Source organism: Eublepharis macularius, chromosome 8 (assembly GCF_028583425.1).
Source record: "Eublepharis macularius isolate TG4126 chromosome 8, MPM_Emac_v1.0, whole genome shotgun sequence".
NCBI classification, from domain to species: Eukaryota; Metazoa; Chordata; class Lepidosauria; order Squamata; family Eublepharidae; genus Eublepharis; species Eublepharis macularius.
Window position 1 is genome coordinate 73,882,433 of NC_072797.1, and position 17,664 is coordinate 73,900,096.

Below are 17,664 nucleotides of genomic sequence, written 5' to 3' on the forward strand. Positions count from 1 at the left end.
CTGAAACTTTATCTCTGCACTCACAGTCTAAACTGCATTCACTCCGCCCACACTCTCAGTCATCAACCAATCATATTGCTCACTCATCCCTCTCTTTCACCCCCACTCTCCTCCTATCTCACCAAGCAGTTAAAGATACATGCACACATTTACTTGAAATCATTACATGGAGTTTTCTACTCTGCTTACTGTCGTGGCATAGTCCACGCATGCCTCGCACTCAGCTTTCTCAGCCGCACAGGGAGCCCAAGAGGTGCCGATACTAAACTACATTTCCCAGGCTGCATTGAGCCCGGCTGCGCACGTGCGCTGCCTGTGCCCTTTGACTGGCTTCTTTCCCATTTGCCCTTTACGCTGCTTGCTGGCTTGGCGAGCTACTTAGGCAGAGAGTGTGCGGGTTGCTTGTGCGGGATGGCTGCTCCGTTGAGGTTTGACGGGCGGGTGGTCCTGGTGACTGGTGCTGGAGGAGGTAAGCACAGTGACCTTGGTTGTTTGGGAGCAATTTCTCAGGCTGTAGAACGGGAAGGGGGGTGTCAGCCTGCAGGGTCCTTGATTGCAGATAGCCGCCGGGCAAATGAAGGACACGATCCTGCACGCACATCTGTCATGGGAAAGCACTGCCATTAATTTGAAATCAGGGCCGGATCGATGAGGGGGAGGGGGGTAATCTGCCCCCAGTGCCGCCAAAGAGAAGGCGCCGGGCACAGTTGCCAGCCCTGGGAGCACGCTGCCAGCCGCGGGAGCGTGCCTGGGGAAAGGCAAACGGTGCGGGCAGCCTCCCAGCCACCCGCGCTGCCGTTCGCCTTTCCCCAGGACAAGGGGCCCTTTCCCCAGGAAAGCCAGTTGCCCCTTGTCCTGGGGAAAGGCAAAAGGCAGCGCGGGTGGCTGGGAGGCCGCCCGTGCAGTTCATCTTTCCCCAGGACAAGGGGCCCTGGGGAAAGGCAAAAGGCAGCGTGGGTGGCTGGGAGGCCGCCCGTGCCGTTTGTCTTTCCCCAGGACAAGGGTCACGCGGGCAAGCCAGCCACCCCTTCTCCTGGGGAAAGGCAAAAGGCAGCGCGGGTGGCTGGGAGGCTACCCGCACTGTTTGTCTTTCGCCAGGATAAGGGAAGCGCAGCAAGACGGCTGCCCCTTGTCCTGCGGGGCAGGTGAACGGCGCGGGCAGCCTCCAAGCCAGTCGCGCTGCCGCCAGCTCCGTGGCGCGCCAGGACAGCCAGCTTGCCGTGGGGGCGGGGGGGAGGGCACGCCCCAGCGTGATGACATCATGGGAGTGACGTCATCACGCAGCGCCAGGAGCGCGCGTGTAAAGCCTAACTACGGTTGCCCTGGGCGCTAGCAACCGTAGATCAGCCCCTGTTTGAAATGCTGTCGAAGAAAAGCAATATGCTTTTCTGAACCAAGCTGGAAAAGGCCATCTTGTCCAGTTGGTTAATGCTTCTGAGCGTTCCCAAACACATTCAAGTGATTTATTGTCCTCTCTGGTTGAATGTATCCAGTTTTTCTTCAAAGCTGCTTAAGGTAGTTGATCTCTGTGTGTCGTTGTAGTGAAAGTCAAGTTAAGTTTTATGAAGTTTCTTTTCAACATGTTCTAACATGAGTAAATTATGGATACTTTTATTCTCCTCCCTGCCTTCTTTTAAATAACCTACAAATCAAAGGGAATAACAACTTGGAAGCCAGAAATAAGAGACCTGAAGATTTAGTCTTCATCTCTTGAATGCGTTTTGCTTTTTTGAAAGGTCTTGGAAATGTTCTTGCTGTCAATGTCACAAGACAGTCACATAATAGCTGATGGGGAAGGTAGAGTTAAATCATACCTCAAGGATGAAGCAATTGCTAAGGAAGATATCAAATGTAGATAACAAATCAAGGCTATGTTTCTGTGTCTAGTTTAGCAGAATCACTTATATTAGGCAGTTGTGGGCCCTGGATGCAAGGTGCCTGTGCAGAAAAGAGAGAAAGGAGTGACTAGATAACAAGTACACATGAAGTGTTTTAAACAAGAAAAATGGAATCCTAAAATAACTGCGTATTTACTCTGCCTGTTACTACTATTTTTGTGCTTGCTTTAAATATTTACTTACTTATAGTCCACTGTTCTCACTGAGACCCAAGGCAGATTACACAGTGCAAATTAGTATGAACAACAGCTAGGACGTTCAATGAACAAACACAATAAGGTATGGATTGCAAAAATTTGAAAACAAGCATCAATCCCAACACAAAGATGAAAATTGCTAACATGTTTCCAGAGACTTAAAAAACTGGGCCAAAATTATTTGGATGCTATTTTGATGAAATAGTGTTGTTCTTCACAATTTTTTTACCTGTTCCTGGTATCCATTACTGGCAAGTTGCTTTAATTTGTTTGCATATCATAATATCTACCAAGTCTAATCTTTGAGGGTTACTTTTGTTAGTAGCTCAAAATATACATTCCTAGGAAGTCTCTCTCCAGGTATTGTTTACTCCTGTTTGACAGTATCATCAGTTTGAAAAAGCACTATGGATTATACCATGGCTTATTCTAATTCAACAGTTTACAAATTAAATGTATGAAGACCCTATCCATTCATATCCATTCAGTTTTATTTTTAAACTTCCATGTACAGCTCAGCTAGGCAGGCGTTCAGGTGTTATTGCTGAGTATCACTGGGAGCAAGTGAAAATTAAATAAAATGTATATTCAGTGCAGTAATATCTTGAAATACAGTGTGCTGGTTTTTCTTTCTTTGAAAGTGGGATATTCCTACTGTGCTCCCTGGTCAGGGAAATTTTGAATGTGAAATGTTCTGATTCCAGTATTCACTGCTACCTGGCAAGAGGGATATAAGCATGAAATCCCTCAGGTAGTCTAGAAATCTTGTAAATTAATTAAAACGCATCTGAAATCTAACTCTGATTTCTTCCAAGATATAAATCTGGGAAGGAATGTAGTAGGCCCAGAATCTCCTGCTTGTATTGCCTACTCTTACCACACACTAAAAATGTTTCTTGGTATTGGAAAGGCAGGTTGTATATTTCAGTATAATTAACAACTTCTATTTGCATAATGGTGTTTCTGAAGAAATAGTTTCTGACATGCTATCACTTGTGTATGGTAAGTTCTGTTCTGCCTTAATGATGGGATGTGTGAAAACTATTTTTCTCAAGGCTGTTATGACAGAACCCCCCCCCCTTCCACTCTTTCTACTGTGTGGCTGATTTTCCCACCAAAATTCAGTTCCCCTGCTTTGACTGAGGAGCCCCAAGTAGCATATTAACATTTGTGATTTTGAAAGTCTGTCTGTACAACCCTGGCACACCGATATAATTTTGGCTTTTTAGCCCAGCCCAGGAACTTGATAGGGGAAAACAGGAGCCCTCTTCCTCTGTGTGTGTGTGTGTGTGTGTGTGTGTGTGTGTGTGTGTGTGTAAATGGCACTAGAAACTATATAACATTAATATATTCTTGGTTCTTAACAGTGAGAGGTGTTTTACTTCGTAATTTAGGCACAGCAATAATGTTTCTTCAGGAAGTTTCCTACGACAGTTCAGGTTTTCCGGAGTTTTGTCACTTTCTTTGTGCACCTAACTTGCTTTCTTGAAACTAGAGGGTATTTCTTTCTCCTGAGTAGTCTAAAACTGTTTCCCCTTCACTACAGATGTGGGGTCCTCAGAGATAAACAACCTTTGAAACTGGGCTGAAATTAAATCTTCTTCTCAGAAGATATAATCCCTCTTCTTTTTGGCTTGAGAGGGAGTCTCAACCCGTAATCACTCTCGCCAAAACACACTCCCAGTTCTCTGGTGTCTGTGTAAAGCGTACTTCAGCCTATGCTGACACTAGGACTTTGAGTTCTTAGATAGAATTCTTCCTTAGGACAGTAGTGCTACAGTTAAGGCAAAGGAATCTTCTTTCATCACTTTAAAAGTGAACCTGTCTGACTTTTCTTGTCGGACTCCTTGACTCCAAATCCTGGCAGAAATCAACTAACTACCTTCAGACTGGTTCTAACTGACCAATCAGAGAAGAGTGAGCAGCCTGTCACTCTAGGTCTTCATTCTAGGGAATAGTTAACCCTTCCTTCTCAGTTCTCTGATTTTGCTGTACTTCAGAAACCTGCTGTTAAGTGCCATCCCACAGCTATACATGAGCATTTATCTTGTTCAAAGACATATGGGCATAAGAAACTGCTTTTCTCTGTATAGGCTAGTATTATTTACACTGATTGACTGTGATACTGAAAGCTGTGTTCTCCTGTTTGAAATCTGTAACTAGAGATTCTGGGGATTGAAACTGGGATCTCTCGATATAAATCCAGTGCTGCTCTATGGAACCATAGCCCCTCTTATAGAAATAAGATCTTAAGAAAAATGCAGTAAAGATAACATGTTTATGTCTCTTATAAAATGTTTACTTCTTAAAACTCCTTGTGTAGTTTTTGAAAACAGCTATGTTCCTTGTGAAGATACTTAGGTATTGCCCTTTGCATGTTTACTTTATAAACCACTTAAGATGTTCACGTGCATATACAATGTGCAGTTTCTTTTAAAAAATGAATCCACATTGGTTGTCAGTTAGAATCACCATTTTTTTACAAGTTCTCTTTTTAAAGAATTGGATGAAGTTTGATGGGAAGCAAGATTATTTGGTATTCATGGTCTACAAGAAATGCACATAAAAATGTGAAACTCACAAAAGTATCTCATTGCACGTGGTAGTGGAAAAATAGAGTTAATTCTGCCTGAAGAAAGCTTCAAGAATAGGGGATACACACTTGTCAGTGTAAGAAGCACAGGAAAACTTTGTAAGCTAAAAAAGTGATGTTGATCTGCTAAATATTTTTAGGAAGCTTTAGCTATAGGAAAACTACATTGCCAGCTCATCTTTACAGCAGTTGTTCTGGGATGAATGGCTTGAGAACATTCTTATAAATAAGCATAACAAAAGGAATATTGTTTATTCTGTGAAGGCACTTCTTTGAATTTGTATGCAACTTATTTTTGCCTAGCCAAGTGCTCTTCTCAGTTTGCTTGGAAACAAGTTCATTTCAGTGGAAAGCTGTAAAGTTCTGTGCATGGATCTTAAACTTCTGAAGAGTGTCAGGCCACTGAAAAAGCTTTTGTGGCTAAGTTACCAACAATAGCAAGGTTGACAGAGGGGCATATGGTAGCAGAATTGGATTGCTTTATAGTATTGATGTTAAACTTAAACTTGCAAGACAACTCTACTAACTTGGTATGTAGTAGATTAATCCAAAGACATTCCTTCCTGTCATTTATTATGCAAGAATAAAGTTTGGTCAGGAACTTTGGTTCTGTTATGTTTTTCAGTTTATTACAAGGGCCTCTGGAGCTGAAAGTACTATAATTCACTTGGATTGTAAGCAAATCTCCTTCTGTGATGGCCTTTCTGGGAACAGGACCGCTGAGTAAGCTTGGAGCATCTCTGACACTAACAGTGGACACCCATTTCTGAGATTGTTTAATTTCTCAATACCTGATTGCCCTGGTCTACATGGGCAGCTTCAGAATGAATTTTCCTGTTTAGTTATGTATTTCTCCTTTAAACTTAATTTGGTGCAATTTTTAAACTTCCTTATTATCTTTAATCCCTACTAGGATTGGGCAGAGCATATGCACTGGCTTTTGCTGAAAGAGGAGCTTCTGTGGTGGGTAAGTCCACTTTTGGTCTTCTGCCAGCAACCTTTGTGTTTATAACTGTGATTTAAAATGTTGCAACTTATTCTGTCAACCTTTGCACTTTTTATTAATAGTTTCTTTCTGAACTCTTGAAGGTCAGCTTCCTTACTGAGCTGCTTTTCTGTTGAAACTTCTCTAACCTAATTTAGATGGCAAAGCAGAGGTGTGTGTAGAGTCAGATCTGTGTCTTGCATAATGCTACTAAGTACAGCTTTCTGCCCACAGTGCAGCTCAGGCTTAGGGGAACCTAAGTCTTCCATCCTTTCGCTCTTTCTGATGTGCCTCGTCGGTTCTGTCATCCGTCTTCAGGTGTTTCGTGACGATTATTGTTAATAATAAAAATTAAATATGTCAGCCCGCTCAGCCTTTCAAGAAGCAGAACATCCCCAGGCTGCAGTCTTAAACACACTTTAAGTGGCAGTTATCACCAGTAATTTGGGTATTGATGTTGTCCAAACGCAAAAGTGCCTATGGCACTATAATGCTGCTTGAAGTTTTGGAAAGAGTATCTTACATAATACTGTTTGTGATATTATTTCTATCAATCCTGCCCTTTCTCCGAAGAGCTCAGAACAGCATACATGAAGATGCAGCATAGTGTAGAGGTTAGTCACAGACTAGGATCTGAGAGACCAGGTTCAAATCCCCATCCTGCTATGGAAGCTTGCTGGATAAGTCACTCTCTCTTTCTTGGGCCAGTTGCTCTCTCTTTCTAACCTACCTAGTTATGAGGATAAAGTGGAGGAGATAATGATAATGTAAGCCAATTTGGGTCTCCATAAAGTGAGGTATAAATATCTAAATAAAAATTAGTTCCCTTCTCCATTTTATCATCAAACAGCCTTCTGAGATAAGTTAGGATGAGATTAAAGAACAAACCTAGAAAGCTTCAGGGTTGAGTGGGGTTTGAACTTGGTTCTTCCCAGTACTAATGTAATGCCACTGTCCTGCAATAGCTGTGGTTAATTTCCTTTTTTTTCTTTTTTAAAATTTTATTTTATTACAATAAACGACAAGCAAAGAGTCACATAAAGGGACAAAAACATAAAAACAAACAAATAAACAGGAACATAGAGGGAGACATACCATTTAAACATTTTACAGACTTTTTTTTCCTTATTACTTAATAACTCATCCATAATAGCCATATCTTAACTAAACATAAAACTTTGACTTTACTGCGAAGATATCTGCATTTGTTGCCAACCTTATAACTCTAATTTCCAAATCCACAGGTCATTAGCTCTAACTGCTCTTTTATATACAGAAAGCCCATAAAAGGTTTCCGGATCTTCACAAAATTTTCTGTCGATTTGTCCCTCAGCAATTCTGTTAATTTTGCCATTTCAGCAATCTCCAACATCTTTATTAGCCAATCATCTACTGTTGGCAATTCATTCGATTTCCAATATTGTGCATAAATTCTCCTTGCAGCCATTGTCATATATCTAATCAAAATTCCAAATTCATTTTCTATTGAAATATCCACTAAACTCAATAGATACATCTCTGGTTTTCATTGCAGGTTACTCTTTAATATTTTTTGCATTATTAGATGTATTTGTTTCCAATACTTTTTAGCAACCTAGTAGGACCACCACATGTGGTAGAAAGAACTCTCATTTCTTTGACACTTCCAACATTTGTTTGACATCTCCTTATACATCTTCGCTAGTATTTGTGGGGTCATGTGCCACCTATACATCATTTTATAGAAGTTTTCTTTCAAATTATAACAATGTAAATTTTAGACCATAATTCCACATTTTATCCCATTGCTCCATATGGATATTATATCTAAAATTTTTAGCCCATTTAACCATACAGTCCTTCACTTGTTCTTCTTCTAGTTAAACTTTTAGTATAAATTTATACATTCTAGATATTAAGTGATCTTCTTTTTTACATAGCTCTTTTTCAAATGTACTAGTAGTTTCCTCCATATCATGCATTTTAAGATCATTTTAAACCTTTCTGATAGTTGTATATACGCAAACTGCTGACAGTCAAAGCTTTTCTCTTTCAATTCCTCTCTAGAATGCATTTTTCTCTCCCCTTGTGAAAAATTACATAGATCATGGTATGTTAACCACTTATCTTTGTATACTGTTTCCCTTCTAAATATTGCCTCATGTGGTGAAAGTCATAATGGTGTTTTTACTGTTCATCTACGGTCTTCCTGCGCAGTCCCACATGGGACTGCGCATGTGCAGGCCTGCCAATACAGGAGATTTTTATAGCTCTAAACCTCTAGGGGACGCTCTCGCCTCTCAGCGCGCATGCGCGGCCACTTTCCCACTGAAACGGCTCCCAAGAGGCGGAGCACCCCTCACATACCCTCAGTTTCTCTTTTGCCGCTGATCATTGAGGTTTACAGCTCTTCTCTTCGAGACACGATGTCGGAGACGGCCTTGTTTAAGCAATGTGAGACCTGCGATCGCAAAATGACAAGGTCAGACGGTCATTCTACTTGCTTATACTGCCTTGGGGAGATGCACAACACCCAAGCGTGCAAGCATTGCCACGCGTTTACCTCCAAGGCCAGGGCGGAGCGAGCAGATCGCCTGCATGCCTCCCTCTGGCAGCGTGCTATGGCGGTATCAGATCCGCCGCCGAAGGCATCTTCCTCTGCTCCACCTGGGTCCTCCTCTCGTCCTGCTCTGGAGGCATTGGGCTCCAAAACTCCACACTCTCAACCGTCCCCGAGTCCGTCGGAGTCGAGATCCGGGAAGAAAGTGCCAGCGTGGAGTTCGTCGGAACCAGCCCTGTCAATTCCGAGACGTCCTTGGAGTCGACCTCCTTCAACTTCGTCTGCACTTCATACTTCGCCTGACCGCACAGCACATAGGAGTCAGACGCCCTCGGTTCCAAGAGCGACTCCACCGTCCTCTCAGAACGCGACTGTGTTGGATCTGAAGACTTCAGATCCGTCTTCGACGCTGAAAGCTGGAACTGACCTGGAAAAGAAGAAGAAAAAACGTAAGCACTCGACCAAACATGATAAGGCTGTGCTGGAGAGCCTGATCTCGGCTACCCCATCGGTTCCGACTGAGGCGAATGCTCCCGATCCTTCGGAAAGACGCAAGGAGTCGGTAGAACGCCTTCCTCTAAGATCCCCCCTTCGAGGGTGACCCAGGAGGAGGAGGTGGTCCCGATCGAAAAGCCCCCCACACCATCGGGTCGGCCTCAATCAACATCCTACGAATCAGGCTTGGTTCACTCGGTGAGGAGTTGGCGGAGCTGGTCTGAACGTCATGGCAGCCCTTATTCCTACCGGAGCTGCTCCAGAGAAAGCCAACGGCAGGATGAGCCACTTGCCCCATACTATGAAAGGGAAGGCTCCTACTTTTCGGACTGACCGTATAGAAGGGTTTCGCTATCCCCTTCTCCTAGAGCTGGTTCCTACGCTGAATATGACCAGACGCCACATCCATCGGAAGTGGAACATCGGATCCAAGCCAGGTACAGCGAATCCCCCTTGTCGGATTCACCGGAGAGGGAGATTGGGCCCTCGGAGGAGGCGTCACCCACCGATGATTTCAGGGCCTATAATGAACTTCTTCAACGGATGGCTAAGGCGTTGGACTTAGAATTTACTTCCAAGGAGTCCAAATTTACAGATAAGATCCTGCAACACATCTACTCGGGGTCGACCCCCTCTCTTGCTTTTCCCTTGATAGAGGGCTTTGTGGATCTTTGAACTAAATTACATACCAGACCCGCATCTGCTACAGCCACTAACAGGAAGGTGGAGAACCTTTATCGGACCGAGGATGATGCTCATCCTTTCCTTGCTAACCATCCGCCTCCATCCTCACTGGTGACCGAGGAGATGCAAGCACGACCCCGACAGGGTTCGAAGTCTACTCCGGCCGCTAAGGACAGCAGAAAAATCGATGACATGGGCAGGAAGCTTTTACACTTCGGCCACGTTTGGCATTAAGGTTGCGAACTATGCAGCTATGATGGCAGCTTACCAGCTCTTTTTGTGGAAAAAGGTGGCATCCTTCCTCCCAAGGCTTCCAGTTGAGCAGCGGACTCTGCTCCGAGTTATACAGGAAGAGGCTGTCCGCCTTTCTAGGCACCATACTCCTACCTCCTTTCTAGGTAGGAGTATGGCTGACGCCTCAGCCAGGTCACTTCTTTCAGCAGTGGTGTTACGCCGGTATGCGTGGTTTCGCACGACTGCCTTCCCTACGGAGACGAGGAACAGGGTGGAGGATCTACCCTTCGAAGGCACCACACTCTTTTCGGAAAAGACTGATGAGTATCTGTCTAAAAAGAGAACTGATCGCCTGACTGCCCGCTCGTATGGGGTCATTCACCAGGTGCCTCAGCAGTCTTCTCGGCCATATTATCGATCTTTCCAACGTGGCAGACAACAGCGGTACTAACCCTATCAAGGGTATGCTTACCAACCTCACAGAAGCTATCAGAGCCCACAGGCTGCTTTTCCTAGACGGAGGCAAGGCCAACGTCCCAAGCCTGGTTCCCAACAGCAGGCTAAGGACCGAACCCAGTTGCACAAGCAATTCTGACAGTTACAGGGACCTGACCCCACGTTTGGGGACAGGCTTAGTGCATACTGGAGTTCATGGTGTTCAATTTGTTCTGATGTTTGGGTTATTTCTATAATTCAGTTTGGTTATAAAGTTGAATTTGTTGACTTACCTTATTTACGTCTCCATGTTTTTTCTTCGGAACCTCTGCGATCTGAGATCCTGGAGGAGCTTTCTGCTCTGTTGCAAAAAGGGGCAATAGAGGAGGTCCCTATGGGGTCCGCTGGATTGGGATTCTCCTCCAACCTGTTTATGGTGGAGAAGAAAGATGGGGGGCTTAGGCCTATCCTGGATCTTAGAGGTCTAAACAAGTTTATTCGAATTTGGAAATTCAAGATGGTTACTTTACAAATGGTTTTGACCCTGTTGCCCCTGCATTCTTGGTTTGCAGTCCTGGATTTGAAGGATGCTTATTTTCATATTGCCATTTTCACAGAACATAAAAAGTTCCTACGTTTTATTCACAACCACCGGGTAATTCAATACAGGGTTTTACCTTTCGGCCTGGCCACTACCCCACAGGTGTTTACTAAGTGCATGGCAGTGGTGTTGGCCCACTTGCGGCTTCAGGGCTGCTGCATATTTCCATATCTGGATGATTGGTTGCTCGTTAGCGACTCTGCAGCAGATGTATCTAATCAAGTGTCCGTTACACTAAATTTATGTCTCCGTTTGGGGCTTTTTGTCAATCAAAAAAAGTCAAAGCTGTTCCTGTTCGTTCCATTCAGTTCATAGGAGTAATCCTAGCTGGTGTAAGGAATGCGGGTTTCTTGCCCGTGGACCGTGCATCTAAGATTAAAAGGCTCATTTCTAGCCTTAAGAGGTGTCACTTTCAGTCTGTCCGGTTTATCCAGACTCTGTTGGGCTGTATGGCCTCCACAACTGTGGTGGTCCCGCTGGCTAGACTGTTCATGCGGCCACTTCATCTGTGGTTCAATTAGGTCTTCTCTCCGGGCCGTGATTCACAGAATAGGAGACTTTCAGTCCCCAGGAGGGTGGTGTCCTCTTTAGACTGGTGGTTGGAGGATGCTAACCTATTTAGGGGAGTGGAATTTGGGCATAGACAAACTCACCTGTCGGTCACTTCGGATGCCTCACTGTTGGGCTGGGGGGCTCATTGTGAAGGGTCTTATGCTCATGGTTTATGGTCTGAATCAGAACGTAAGGAACATATTAATATTCTTGAGTTGAGAGCAGTTTTATATGCGCTGGTCTCCTTTTCAGATGCCGTACGGAACAAGTCCGTCCAGATCCTGACAGACAACATGACGGCGATGTTCTATATAAACAAGCAGGGTGGCACGGCGTCTGTTGCTCTATGCACCAAAGCGCTGAAACTTTGGAAGTGGGCCATAGAACACGCTGTGTGGCTTCAAGCAGTGCACATTCCGGGGGTGGAGAATTCCATGGCAGATCATCTGAGCAGGCTCTACAGGGACAATCACGAATGGTCCCTTCAAGACAAATATCTCACCCCGATCCTCTCCAGGTGGAGGTTTCCGGAGCTAGACCTCTTTGCGACAGTGGAGAATCTCAAGACTCAGTGTTATTGCTCCAGGGGAGGAGTAGGCCCAGAATCACATGGGGATGCGTTTCAACTAGACTGGTCAGGTCCCCTGTGTTATGCTTTTCCCCCGTTCCCACTTCTAGCCAGGGTCCTCAGCAAAATACAGAGGGACAAAGCGTCTGTCATTCTAGTGGCCCCGTACTGGCCAAGGCAACCTTGGTTCCACACTCTCTTGCATCTGTAGAGTCAATCGATCAGTCTCCCGGTGGTTCCGGACCTCCTGTCCTGCGAAGGGGTGCTTCACCACGACATTGGGAGACTCAAACTGACAGCTTGGTTGATCAGACAGGACATGCCTTCTCCTCAGCTGTGACTCACGTGCTACTTAATGCTAGATGCCTGTCTACTTGGCAGTCCTATGCTCTTAAGTGGGACAAGTTTTCTGCCTGGTGTTGGCAGAGGGATCTGGACCCTTTTCTTTCCTCCCTCTCTGACATATTAGAGTTTTTGTGGGAGGTCAAGCAGAAGGGATTGGCCAACAGTTCAGTTAAGCTGGTTGTTGTGGGTTTTCTGGGCTGTATTGCCGTGGTCTTGGCATTGTAGTTCCTGACGTTTCGCCAGCAGCTGTGGCTGGCATCTTCAGAGGCGTAGCACCAAAAGACAGAGATCTCTCAGTGTCACTAAGATCTCTGTCTTTTGGTGCTACACCTCTGAAGATGCCAGCCACAGCTGCTGGCGAAACGTCAGGAACTACAATGCCAAGACCACGGCAATACAGCCCGGAAAACCCACAACAACCAGCGTTCTCCGGCCGTGAAAGCCTTCGACAATACATAGTTCAGTTAAGGTTTATCTGGCAGCTATTTCTGCCTTTCACCAACCTATTGACAGGAAATCTGTTTTTTCCCATTATTCTGCAAAGTTATTTTTAAGGGGATTAAATAATCTGTTTCCCCCGGTTCAGGCTCTGGTTCCTCAGTGGTCCTTGCCCCTGGTTCTGACTCGTTTGATGTCCAAACCGTTCGAGCCTTTGGCCGCATGTTCCTTGCATTACTTGTCCATGAAAGTGGCCTTTTTGATTGCGGTCACTTCAGCTAGGAGGGTGGGGGAGTTAGCGGCATTGTCTTGTGAGCCCCCTTATTTGAAATTGCATCCCGAGAAGGTCGTTCTTAGAAAGATCGTGTTTTTGCCAAAGGTAGTGTCTCGTTTTCACTTATCGCAAGAGTTGGTCTTGCCAGTTTTCTTCCCTGTCCAGACCTCGGAGGCAGAGAAAGCTCTCCATTCCCTGGATGTCCGCAGGGCCATCCTTTTTTATTTAGATGTGAGATCCTTTAAACTTGATTCTACTTTATTCATTTGTTTTGCGGGACATAAAAAGGGCAGGAAGGCTACGTCTCAGACTATCTTGAGATGGGTGGTCCAGACTATACTGACATGTTACTCTACTGCTAACCTACATTGTCCTTTGAAGGTGCATGCCCATTCCACCAGGTCCCAGGCGTCGTCAGCGGCTCTCCTCAAGGGTGTCCCTCTTCACGCCATCTGCAGAGCGGCGACATGGGCCTCGGCGGATACCTTTGTATCCTACTACGCGCTGGACATACTAGATAGAAAGGAGACAGCGGTGGGCACGGCAGTTCTACATTCAATTTTTATGTGATGCTTTTGCGTCACCACCACCCAGGTATTAAGCTTTGTAATCTTCCCATGTGGGACTGCACAGGAAGACCGTAGATGAAAAACAGTGTTTCACTTACCGTAACTGTTGTTCATCTAGGTCTTCCGTGCAGGCACACATGCCCTCCCTCCTTCCCCGCTGACTCTCTTGGTACTTACCTTGCTGTAGGGTGGCGAAAGAGGACTGAGGGTATGTGAGGGGCGCTCCGCCTCTTGGGAGCCGTTTCGGCGGAAAAGCGGCCACGCATGCGTGCTGAGAGGCGAGAGCGCCCCCTAGAGGTTTAGAGCTATAAAAACCTCCAGTATCGGCAGGCCTGCGCGTGCGCAGTCCCATGTGTGCCTGCATGGAAGACCTAGATGAACAACAGTTATGGTAAGTGAAACACTGTTTTTACTCTTGCCTTGAACTTATTCCAAATTCGTATCAGGGCTTGACGTATGATATGGTTCTTACAATCTGCATTTATTTTAATCTTATCGTACTACAAGTATCCATGCCACCCATATCTTAAATCATGTCCTAATTCCAGGAGTCTCCTATTCTTTAACTTTATCCAATCCTTTAACCAAATTAAACAGGCAGCTGCATAATATAGTTTTAGATGTGGCAGCCCCAGTCCAGCTGTGGCTAATTTCCAAATGAATGAAATGTGATAAAGTGTATACAATATATGTGTGATAGAGCAAGTGTTCTCAGTTTTTACTCCAAAGTGGCAGTGTTAATGTCTTTCTGCTCACCACAAAATATTGATGCCCTGCTGTTTTCATTTGCTTCCAGTTACACTTGATGACACTTGCAAGCCTTAGGCTGCAGCCCTGAGTATATTTACTTATGTCACTATATTTCCATTGTATCTGACGAAGAGCTATGGCTCTTGAAAGTTTATGCTGCAATAAAGTTGGTTAGTCTTAAAGGCGCTACTGGACTCTTACCTATTTTTCTACTGCAGACTAACACGGCTAACTCCTCTGGATCTATATTTCCATTGAAATTAATTGGACTTGCTTGTCAGTAGACCAGTTTAGGCAGACAGACACTTCTACTTTGCTCTGAGGTGTCACCAGATAACTTCCACTGATGCTTGTGTAGCATTTGTTGGGGCAATACAGAATTTTCATGTAGCTTTGCATAATTTAGTATCTGGAAACGAGGAGAAAAGGCATTATCACAGGGCCAGATGGCTCCTGTAATGAATAGTTGTAGTTTCCCAGGAGCTCCTGTGGAGGATGGCCTTTGCATTCATCTGCATGGATGAATCATTCCATCATATTCAGAGATAACATTTTGACTTCATCCTGCAATGGACAAAGATTGTCAGAATGCACAATAAAATATATTGAACCTGTAAAGTGCAGTGAGTTGAGCATGTTTTATTTTGTACGCTACTGATGCAAGCTACTAATTTGCAACATTGCTTTGTGGACCTTAGCACATCTCAAACAGCTGTGGAGACAAAGTATTTTGCCAATATGTGTATCCCACCCTAATGGTCATATAAGTCCACAATTCCAAGATGTACCGACTGGCCTCTTCTCATGTCCAGATTCATTGCGCATTTCCACCATGAGGTGACTGCAGATGTCACCTTGAGGTGGAAGGAAAGAAAATCAAACACAGGCCTTCCTTTCTCTGAATCGAAGGGTGCAACCTGGGCAGGAAAAAGATGCTATTCAAATTTTCAAGCATTCCAAAACTTGGAGAGTTGTGCTATAAACCTCTCCAGGAACCACAGCTTTTATGTTTTAATGTAGCTTTATACTTTTAAGAACAAGTGTCTCATTCATTTATGCAGTTTTGCAACTCTAGCAGTATGCAGAACCCCTATTTTGCTTACAAGCAACTGTTCTTTGACTTGCAAATTTAGGGGCTGTGATCCAAAGCAGCTGATTATTTACCTGGGCGTAGCAGAACTGCATATTGCTTTCAAGTTTCTCTGCAATTTCCCCTGTAGCAGCTCCAACAACCCATTTAAACTGAACAGTTGTAGGAAGAAGCTGTGCTGCCTGAGCTATTCATGTGTACCTTTTAATAAGAGTTAACAGCTGCTTTGGATTATAGCCTTATTCTGGAAGTGTTCAAAGTAAATTTAAATGCAAGCCAGATTCATTTTTTAATTTAATAATGTCCAAAATATGCAAAAGCTATGCAAGCTATGGAGCAATAGAATAGGATCTCTTGGCATCTAACTTTATATTCTTGAGCTGCCAGAGTGTTATTAGTATTTGTTTGTGTGTGTGTGTGAGAGAGAGAGACAGAGACAGAGAGAATGGAGTGGGTTTCCATTATGTTCCAGTCAGTTCAACCTTGTTTAAAACAATAAGCTTTTAAATGGTTAAACCTTTCAGGAAAAAACTAGGCATTTTCAGCAGAGGTGTCAGAGTTCTGTTGCTATTGCCTCATATCCTATTTGATTAATGCGTAACCATGTCAGTGTTTTATAACCTGCAATGGAAGACATTTAAATGGAAGACTGTTCAGGACACCAAAAATCTGTATAGCACTTTTGTTGCTATACTATAGGTTGTTAATTCTGCTAGTTTTGTGCTAGTTTCTGCATTTGTACAGTTGGTATTTTATTTATTGTATTTATGTCATTCATAGTCCACCTTTCTCACTGAGACTCAAGGTGGATTACTTACCATGAGATTAGTACAGTCAATTTTAAGGATGTTTCAATAAACCATGTAATAGGGTCTATAAATGTGAATTTGCAAAGACATAACATCAGGAGCAAACTAGCAAAGAGTCCAGTAGCACCTTTAAGGCTAACCAACTTTATTGCAACTTTAAGGTGCCACTGAACTCTTTGCTGTTTTGCTACTGCAGACTAACATGGCTAACTCCTCTGGCTCTATAACATCAGTAGAAATCTAATACAATGTTGAAGAAATAAGCAATTCTAGGACTGATATATCAAACAACATAGAACTACCCAGTAGGGTCATACTTATACTATAGCATAGTATATAGTAGCACATAGTAGTGAAGTCTATGGCCCATATTTCTTTAGTGAAACCTCTTTGAACTACCTCACAGTATAGCTTTCCTACCTGAGTAAGAAAACTTGCATAATTCAGTTTTGCATCATTTGCGGAAAGTTAGGAGAGTGGGGTCTTTCTTGAATTGTTCTGTAGTTAGTGTCTTTCAGGAGCTAGGTGGCAGAAAGATTCCAAAGGGGCCAGGTATGCATTAACACTTCTGATGCTGAGGTGTGCCTGACATCCACTGGAAACTAACTAAAGACCGATTAAGATGATGGATGTATCTTAACATTCTATAGATCTCTCTTGCATGCTTCATTTTATGCAATTGCAGCTGGCATCATTTGCAGAAATCCTTAACTGTGTACACATACCGCATTAAGGTGTTGTAACTCCATAGCATTCTACTTTTTTAGATCAAAGGGCAGTTTCTCTACAGTGAATTTCCATGCAAGTACCAGAATTGTTGCTGAGCTCCTTTCCGGCTGGAATACTGTCACATTTATTGCTTTCAAATGTGGCCTAGTTTAACTGCCTATGTTTGAATTTAAAAGGCTTTTCCTTTTCTTCAAAGTTCTTACATCACCAGCCTCTCCATTTGACACACTACTAACACTTTTTCTTATTTCTTAATTTTTTTTTATTGGAGCAATTTTTCTTATGAACATTTTAGGGTCACTCTTGAATTGTGATACATTGTTTTTATCAAAAGATTTTATTTTGCTTTTCCATCCAAGAACTTTAAAAGAAGTTAATAATTATAATTTTAATACTAAAAAAAGCAACTGTAAAAACAGTAAAGGAAAAATATCACCAAGAACAACTGTTTACACCATCAAAATGATTGCAGCAAAACAAGGAAAACCTGTTGCAGAATTGAACTTAACTATCTTTCTTGTTAAATATATGACAAAGCAATACTATTTTCCCTGCCCTTTGAAAATGAGCAGAGGGATGCCTCAGATCTCCTGAGGCAGAACATTCTACTACTTGGGTACCACCACTGAAAAGACTGTGTTTTGTGTACTTACACAGTATACCTCACATAGGATGTGGCAGGAAAACAGGGTTTCACCCGAAGTGTATGTCAGTTCCATGTTAGTATTTGTCTAGACTCTAGAGCTAGCTATACATGTGCACAGAGATTTTAACATGGGATAAGTGTGTGCCCGATTATGCACCCCATGTACAGATCTGAACAGTGGTAACAGTGACATAAGAACTGTACTATATACCATTTTAAATTTTTGGATATGG

The 17,664-nt window shown here is 43.6% G+C and overlaps 1 protein-coding gene across 1 annotated transcript in view; it reads left to right on the forward strand.

Annotated features, from left to right (window-relative positions):
• The first annotated feature begins 321 nt into the window (after nucleotides 1-321).
• Nucleotides 322-17,664, forward strand: part of HSD17B4 (hydroxysteroid 17-beta dehydrogenase 4) — a 103,038-nt gene continuing 85,695 nt past the window's right edge. The window contains exons 1-2 of the mRNA XM_054986590.1: nucleotides 322-469; nucleotides 5,602-5,655. Coding sequence (XP_054842565.1) covers nucleotides 412-469; nucleotides 5,602-5,655 — 112 coding nt within the window. The 5' untranslated portion in view covers nucleotides 322-411. The remainder of the gene's footprint in view (nucleotides 470-5,601; nucleotides 5,656-17,664) is intronic.